Source organism: Ranitomeya imitator, chromosome 3, assembly GCF_032444005.1.
Source record: "Ranitomeya imitator isolate aRanImi1 chromosome 3, aRanImi1.pri, whole genome shotgun sequence".
NCBI lineage: Eukaryota > Metazoa > Chordata > Amphibia > Anura > Dendrobatidae > Ranitomeya > Ranitomeya imitator.
In genome coordinates this window covers 372,618,636-372,627,628 of record NC_091284.1, presented here as the reverse complement: position 1 = coordinate 372,627,628, position 8,993 = coordinate 372,618,636, and the positions used below count along the sequence as shown (strand labels likewise).

Sequence of the window (8,993 nt, the reverse complement as noted above, 5' to 3'; positions counted from 1 at the left end):
ACCTACTAGGATCTGTTGTTGACCCGGAGGGCACTGGGACAGAAGAGGCCGTGTGGGAAGCCTCGTGGCTGCGACGCTGTGTTTTTGCCTCTGTGAAGGGAAAAAAATAACAATTTTTAAACATAAATGGCAACAGTGACTGCAGGTGGGGGGGGGGGGGGTCGAGGGGACCTGCCACCAAATCCTCATCACATTATTGTATGAACCTACTAGGATCTGTTGTTGACCCGGAGGGCACTGGGACAGAAGAGGCCGTGTGGGAAGCCTCGTGGCTGCGACGCTGTGTTTTTGCCTCTGTGAAGGGAAAAAAATAACAATTTTTAAACATAAATGGCAACAGTGACTGCAGGTGGGGGGGGGGGGTCGAGGGGACCTGCCACCAAATCCTCATCACATTATTGTATGAACCTACTAGGATCTGTTGTTGACCCGGAGGGCACTGGGACAGAAGAGGCCGTGTGGGAAGCCTTGTGGCGGCGGCGCTGTCTCTTGGCCTCTGTGAAGGAAAAAAAAAAGTTTGGTCAGCAGAAAGCTGTGCCACATAGTGCTCTTCACCGTTCAAACTGCCCCATAGCTGTGACACATAGTGGTTCTACAACGTTCAAACTGACCCATAGATGTGGCACATAGTGGCTCTGCAACGTTCAAATTGTCCCATAGATGTGACACATAGTGGCTCTGCAACGTTCAAACTGCCACATAGCTGTGACACTTTGTGGCTCTGCAACGTTCAAACTGCCACATAGCTGTGACACTTTGTGGCTCTGCAACGTTCATACTGGCCCAAAGGCCTATGCAAATCCATGCAGCGTACCCCCCATTCCCATGAATCACCCAATTAACCCTTCTGCGTGCCCAAATTTTGGGTACCCGCGTACTGACCTCTGCGAATCTCCTTGCGAAGCTCCTGCAGGCGCTCTGGGCTTTTGGACTTCAGATCGCCCCATTTTTTCACAATCTGGGCCTTACTGCGAGTTATCCCAAACCGCTTCCTGAGGCCCTCAGACACCACACGGACAACTTCGTCCTTGTGCTGGTTGCGGTGCAGCACCAGCCCTGTTGTTTCATACTGCATCCGATCCATTGTTCCAATAAGGAACTTGAGCTCTGGGATGCCCATAGGAGGATCACGGCGACTGGCAGCCATTATCAGGATGTCAGGGATCCAAAACAAGCTAGCGCAGGCACGCCGGAACGCTGTAACGTCATCACGCCATCATAGACCACGAGCGTACATTACGTGACGCTCCGGCGTTATATAACCATCCTTCGAACGGCTTTTACTCTGTGCGTTCATTCCGTACCGCTCATGCGTCACAAATGTGACGCTGTCCATAAACTGCAACGCTATTGCGAAGCCGATCTGGTGGCAGGACGGCGTAGTCAAGCTCCTCCTGTGGGCGTTGCTGTTCAGGGTCATTCCATCTAAAATGGCGGCGAGATTGCGTTCTGCTCCTCTGGGGCAGCCAGAGCTCCTTTTTTTTATTAGTCAGATGGATGCCCTGGATTATGAGGGTCAGGAAAGCCGCCCTGCCCACCCACACATCCACAAGCGGGAAGTGCTTGGCCACATTACCAGAATGATGGAGAGGAGGTTTGGCGTCTGCCGCAGTCAGCTTCAACTGCGTAAAAAATGGGCTGACCTCCGCTATAAAACGCCACAAATGTTTGCTGAGTTGCGTGCGGAGGCAAGGCGAGGCAAGTACTAGTATGGGGGGATTGGGAGATGCACGCTGTCAGGAGGGGGGGGTTTGTGAGGGAGGCTTGCGCTCATGGTTGCCAACTTCACCTCAAATGCATTAAAACACATGCCCCGTTTTTTAAAAATTTAGTTATTTTCCAAGCAGAATATGCGTTGTCCGTGAGAAAACTTGTCGGGTTCCCTAATCTCAACCACCATCTTGAAATTATTAAGATGTCCGTAATTTTTAGTTTCTCAATTGACCAAAAATATTATCGGAGGAGGGTGGCCTACTGATGAAATGATACGTTTTCCAAAGACAGGAAGACCATTGAACACTAGAGCCCACAGACATGTCAGAGTATCGCACCCCTGTAAAGTGTGATCTCTATTTTATGTTTCAGTATATTGTAAGCTTTGATCTGCAGCACTCAACATTTGTGTGTAAACATTGTGATTCTTTACTTTAGGTGTAGAGAGACAGCGGCGGCGGCAAGTGAGACCCACCATTGCCACCAGTACCACATCTTCACAGTCCGGGACATCACGTAAGTTCACAATCATTGATTGCATTTTTTTTAACATCACACGGGACATAACAGGGTAGCTGAAATATTTGAAGACATTACAGACGCAGTAATGACCCAGCGGCCTAACACGCCTCCACCATCTGTTGCGACCATGCACCCTCGCACCCCTGTGAAGTGTTATATAAACTTTATGTTTCAGTATATTGTTAGCTTTGATCTGCAGCACTCTACATGTGTATTTAAAGATTGCGTTTGTTAACTTTATGTGTAGAGAGACAGCGGCGGCAACAGGTACCTGCCATTGCCAGAAGCACCACAGCATCCACCACCAGCGGGAGCCCAGAGCCCGGGACGTCACGTAAGTTAACAATCATTGATTACAGTTTTTCAACTGCATAAGGGACATAAGAGGGTAGCGGTAATATTTGAATACATTACAGACGCAGTAATGACACAGCGGCCTACCACGCCTCCACCAGACAGCAGACGGCCTCGCACCCCTACACCACCCTCAACACCTCCCTTCCGACACTCCTCTTCCTCCCCCGGGTCGGCGCCATTCTCCCCAGAAGCTAACATACGTAAGTGACCAAAACAGCGAGCGCTTCCCAACGGCGTGTTCCATAGTTAACCAGATCTGGTATTATTTCCTTTTCGGTGCTGCAGCACTGTCCAGATCGCTGGGATGGGAAATTAGCACCTCTGGTTCTGACAATGAGGAACCGGCGTCCCTTCTCCATAAGTATCAACATAATACGAGTGGTTTTCTGCTGGATGTCACAATAGACAACTAAAACTGTAAAATTTAATAAAATTAACATTGCCCTGTGGTGCCAGACCAAATAGAAATTTACAACACACAAAATTTGGTCCTGCCACAGAGGTCGAGATGTATTTTCAGCGGATTCAACGTTGGTTCTCCAACCTCTTCTATCCACAGAACCGCCCACCGTAAGAGAGCTCCTGGCGAGACAATTGCGCCTGGAGTGGACAGCAGCGCTCCTGCAGCAGACAGCAGCGCTCCTCCAGGCTCAAGTAGAGCAGCAGGGCGTGACGCTGCGACACCTCTTGGGCCGTGGAAGGAGATAATTTTTTTTTTTTTGGTTATGTTATATTTAGTTGTTAAATAATTTTAAACCAAGAAATTGTTACCAAAAAAACCAAAAATCTTCGCATTCTTTCTTTAATGTTTACCAAGCTATAAGGGTTAACAGCACCATTTAATAGGCATCACATTTACTTTAAGTTAGAGAGGTTTATATGACAGCAAAGCAAAAAAAATTTATTTTTTATACGGCGCGATCCTGCCAGGGTACAGCTCCAGAACCATTAAAGTACTGACAGTATTTTTCGCGACAGTCCCTTGCATCGTCTGCCTGCCTGCCAGATCCAAGTGCTTGAAGAGCTGTAAAATTATCAGGTTGTGTACGCCATTCCCCGGGCACAATATCTCCGGTTCTTGCGTCCACTGCATCAATAAACGAAGGAGGAGAATAGGAGCTCGTATCATGACGTCTCAGGAAATTATGGAGCACACAGCATGCCAAAACCACAAAGTCTATAGACGGCAGCTTCAAGTTGATAGCTGTGTGGAACACTCTAAACCGATTTGCCATAATCCCAAAGGCATTTTCAACCACACGACGGGCCCTCGACAACCGGTAATTAAAGATTCTGCGCTCCGGTGTGAGTGTTCTCTGTGCAAATGGCTTCAGCAAATGTGGATGAAGAGGGAAAGCTTCATCAGCGATGAAGACAAAATTTAGGTTTGCTTTTGTGTCTTCATTTAGTGGCAACAGCAGTTCATTGTTCCTCAAGCTTTCCCCAAATGAAGTGTGTTCAAAAACACCACCGTCGGAGACTCGACCATTCATGCCAACATCTACATCGACAAACTCATAGTTCGCATTGACAAGGGCCATGAGGATCACACTGAAATATCCTTTGTAGTTGAAAAAGAAGGATCCAGAGTTGGCTGGTTGCGTGATGCGCACATGCTTTCCATCTAATGCACCACCGCAGTTTGGAAACTGCCACAGCTCATCAAAATCGGAAGCAATCCTCTTCCACTCATCCGCCGTCTTGGGAAACTGCAAGATGAGAAGGAAACATGTACAAATTAGGTCAAATATATTATGCACATACACTCTCATGTGGACATCCTACAGTGAATGAGGCGCAGTATGGGTATAACAAAGTCAACAACCCTGAGTATGCAGGCAGCCATTTTATCAGATGGCTTCGGTGACTCAGAGGGGGTGCTAAACAATATATCTAAATTATATAATCAATAAAATTAGGTTGGGAGCATCAAATAAAAGAAGGGTGGCGCAGGGTTGGAGCAGCACATATCAGAATGGAGCCGCAAAATGGTAGCAGCACATGTCAGAATGGAGGCGCAGGATCACAGCAGCACATGTCTGAATGGGGACGCAGGATGGGAGCAGCACATGATAGGATGGAGAACATATACCAATAGAAATGCGCGTAAACAGGGCGTAGAACGGGTTAAATAGCTAGTATAATATATCGACATAACACAGCAGCCAATAAAATATAGTAGTACCTCCATATAATGCCTTAAGCTGCGCACAATGGCCTCGCATGTCTCCGGAATCACAACGCTCAGGAAAGGTCTGGAAACAGCAGCGGAAAACTGCAAATCCTGAAGAGACCTTCCTGTTGCCAGGAACCGCAGTGTCACCGCCAACCTTTCATCCACGGGCACGGCTGCACGCATCGGCGTATCACACCTTTGTATGAGTGGCGTAACAGCAGACAGTATTATCTTGAATGATTCCTCTGACATCCTAAGGTAGTTTCGGAAATCATGAGGGTTATTATCATGTAACTCTCTTATGAGACCCATGTGTGACAATGAGGATCTTTTCTGCAGCCAGCTCCGGGTCCACATGCGACGTTTTCGTTTAGGACGTCTCTCCTCTTGGAGACGTGCTGCCTGAAACACCAGGGCAGCAGCAACAACAGAACTCTCATCGGAAGTGAGCATAGTTCCTAAAAAGAAATCAAACGTACAATAAATACACGTGCTTACAAAACAATGTTCTGACCATTGATCTAATAACTATATATTTTACTACTGGTATTAAATGGAGCAGTCAACCATCTCGATCTGTAAAAGAATTAATTGGGCCACGCTACAGCTGTGTACCTGAGGTTCTCAGGCCTACCCTACTCTCCATAAAGGAACAATCGACCACGCTACAGCGTTTATCCACGTTGAAGCGCAACATATGCTACGCTGAAGCGTTATACATACCTTTTGCGGTAAAAGTCTAGTAGTAGAAGAAAAGTCCAGGAAATCCAGCGAATTTAGGAGTTCTGTTTACAGCACGTGCTACAGAGAGAAATGAATAGCGCGCTCGAGAGCTCCGGTTTTATCCGCTGGGAACAATAGTCCTTTGTCGAATGAGCGCACAGTATTGTACCGCCCAATCAGCACTTGGGAGGTGGAGAATTCAGCGCTCCTACGTAGCCAACTCCTCCGCCCTTTACATCGTATACAATATCGTGCACACCTTTGTTACACTATGCGATCATGCCGCCACAGCGGGACACTAGACGACGAAAGAAAGTTTCAAACGATGTGCTACGACGTACGATTCACAGCGGGGTCCCGGATCGCAGGAGCGTGTCACACACTGCGATATCGTACCTATATCGCTCGAACGTCACAAATCGTGCCGTCGTAGCGATCAAAATTGCACTGTGTGACGGTACCCTTAGTGGTTCTCAGCCTGGACAGTCTCAGAACCAAACCAAACCTTGAAAGGTTTGCTCATCTCTAATCCCAGGAACAACATCTAAACTCTCTGTCCAGAAAAGATCATTACTCAGGACCAATAAGATCCTGTCCAGAATCCTCAATCTCCCAGGCCTCTGGTAGAGGACCCAACAATGAGGAAGGACATAATAAACAACACTGCGGAGGGGTGAGAAAGTAATTTATTTATATATTGATAATCATAGGTTGTGATATAAAATTTATGCAACTAATCACTATTATAAGAGGAAACACATAAAATATGGCGGCTTATGTGCCTTTGCCCTTTAAATGCTCAACAAATTACTTCTTCAGGCAATGCGGACATGTTTATCAGCATAAAATTAGCTTATAGAATGGAAATGGTGTGGCTTCAAAATGACCCGATAAAACATTAATTTAACAGAGCTGTCAAACAACCTCCGTTTATTTTGACAATCTGTTCGTGGTGCAGGATATCAGCAGGAGCACCAGCATTAATGTTCTTCAACAGATGTAGGAGTAAATTCTTTCTTCTCTCTATGGCTAGGAGAGAGCACAGACAACAATGAATGTAATTGATTAGAGAAATATATCAAGTAAATCATCTGTTTTCATTAAACATCTGCCCATATTCATATCAGATTTCACAAAGCATCAGGGTACTGCCACACTGGAATGCCTAATTGCATCTTTCCAGGCTCTGTGCATCTCTTATTTAATGCAATTCAGCTCCATTATTTTACATGCCCATTGTCCTGAGGTTGTTGTCATGTTTTTAAAATAGTTTCAATAAGAACATTGCCGACACTGGCCATTTCAGAAGATATTAAAATTGAAACCTCATTCAGCCGAATTGAATAATGGACGTGAACAATTTCACTCCCCCTCCACCTCCTCCGTGTGGTCCAACTTTAAATCTGACACGGCTGACACTTCTTGGAATATTGACGGAATACAATTAACTTTGGTGTCTTCCGGGCATCTCTCGGGCGGTTACAAACTGCTTTGGAGACAAACAGTCCTTTTTAAAGCCGCAGCATTTCATGCAGGAAGGCAAAGAACAACAACCCGATTTAACCTTGCCGAATGCACATAAAGCTCATTGTGACATATTAGTTGTTACGTGTTAAGAAATGTGCTATGGTGTTTTATTTTAATGACATTTCTGATGACTTGTTCTTTTGTAATAAAACTACAGTCTGGTTTTGAACTCACAATGGAGTACTCAGGCACAGCTTTGTTAATTCCCCACATACAAGTGGATTTCCAGATCAGGTTCTCAATTGAAAGCCTGATGCTTAATTCCCTGCAATAATATCATTGTTTAGCTCGATTTACTGTATGTCTATTACATTGCTATGGTATCAAGATCAGTATATTCCACAGAGACAAGCAGTACAACTTTACAGGACAAACTGCAAATAGAATAAGCAGTTCTAGGCTCATTCAAAAGACTCTTCTATACCCTACTAGAATCAATTACAATAATGATCACCACACAGAGTCACTAAAAGATGTAGTAGTATTCTACTATTATACATGACAGTATGTGTAAAATGGCACGGGGCAATAGCTGTTGGCGAGATACTGGTGTTTCACACACCAACACGCTGCATGAAAATGGGGGTCCTGGCTGGGTGTGTGTGCTCGTGTTACCTGGGCTACACACCTTTGCAGACTGCATGGTGCCGCTCTATCGGGCAGGCCAAGACCAGATGTTAGAAACTAATTGAGGGACACCAAAGTCCAAAAACAAACTTCTTTTTACTGAACTTGATAAGAACTATGTACATCTGATAATAGGCACACTTCTTCAAAGAGGTTTCTCCTACATTAAGCAGACATGGGCACTTCTTGGTTACATTTACTGACGCTTCATTTCTCTTGCACTTCACACTTTGCATCTCATGACAATCCAGCAAATAATTATGTTAGACTTTGTCTTACCCATGGCTACACGGGTCGAGGTGTAAAGCTACTGCCACTCCCAGATACCCTCAGTTCCCAACTGACTAATGAGGACCTCACTGCTTGAGGTACATAGATACAACTCCTCACTAGAACCTTGAAATTTCAATGCTCTCCGTGGGAGAATTTACGTCCCAATATGATAACCATTGCTTCCTTTCAATATTCACAATTGAACTTCCTTTCACCTTGGACAATTGTTCACCAGCTGAAAGACAATTGATAGACACCGGTGATAATTGTCCTGCTGATACAATTCCTTTTCATTCAATTCCATTTAAGTGGGCATTCTTTTTTGCCCTGGGTTAAGTTCCATACCCTTAAGGTGGTCTCCCTGGCCTTGGTTCCAATCAGTCAAATCTCTCCTTCAAATATCTCTTCACATTTCATTGGTCCTTAGGATGTATTATCTGCTGTCCTGTTGTCCTTCCTCATTGCACACAACACACTATAATATGTCATTGTGCCAACTGTCAGACATTAGGTCTTTCTCTACTGAACACTGGGCTCTATCTAACTCACTATCAGGAAGTTGTCTTTGGTCTTCTCACATAGCCCCTCTCATTGCGGGTGAGTCCCAACTATTAACACTTTCTGCACCCAACTAAATGCATGCAAATTACAAAAAAGGCAAAATCACATTTAAAACAGTGCATTGCATTATATCACAACACATACAGTATCTTCATATGGGATGTGGGCGGCACCTCCTCATTCCTACATATTGATATTGGACAATGAAGCCGCATGCACATTTTATGGTATTTGTGAAGAAAATAAATGTATCTGTCTTTAAAGTGCAATTGCAAGCCATTCAGACATTGCAGAAGATAGCAGTAGGTAGAATCATACCTATTGCCAGGACAAAGTGTTCTCTGCCAAATGCTAAGCTTTTCAGCTTTCAGTACAGTAGTATTCCTTTTTAGTATTATTTTTCCACACCTTCAAGCAATATCTTGATGCCAGTTATGGTAAAATCAGTACAAATTCTAAAAAAAAAAAAATGAAGGAAAACAAGATATATTTTATTCACTTTACATTTTTTACT

General features: G+C 44.8%; 1 protein-coding gene and 1 long non-coding RNA gene across 2 annotated transcripts; one reads left to right on the top strand and one right to left on the bottom strand.

Annotated features, from left to right (window-relative positions):
- Positions 1-2,207: 2,207 nt before the first annotated feature.
- On the top strand, positions 2,208-2,874 carry LOC138672106 (uncharacterized). Its single transcript, XR_011319581.1, has 3 exons — positions 2,208-2,229; positions 2,483-2,569; positions 2,652-2,874. It is a non-coding gene; the product is annotated as an uncharacterized lncRNA (long non-coding RNA).
- Positions 2,875-3,411: 537 nt separating this feature from the next.
- On the bottom strand, positions 3,412-5,881 carry LOC138672105 (uncharacterized). Its single transcript, XM_069760150.1, has 2 exons — positions 4,778-5,881; positions 3,412-4,301 (listed from the first exon to the last, which is right to left on the bottom strand). Exons 1-2 carry the CDS (start codon positions 5,219-5,221, stop codon positions 3,501-3,503), a joined length of 1,245 nt encoding a protein of 414 aa, XP_069616251.1. The 5' UTR covers positions 5,222-5,881; the 3' UTR covers positions 3,412-3,500.
- Between the last annotated feature and the right edge of the window lie 3,112 nt (positions 5,882-8,993).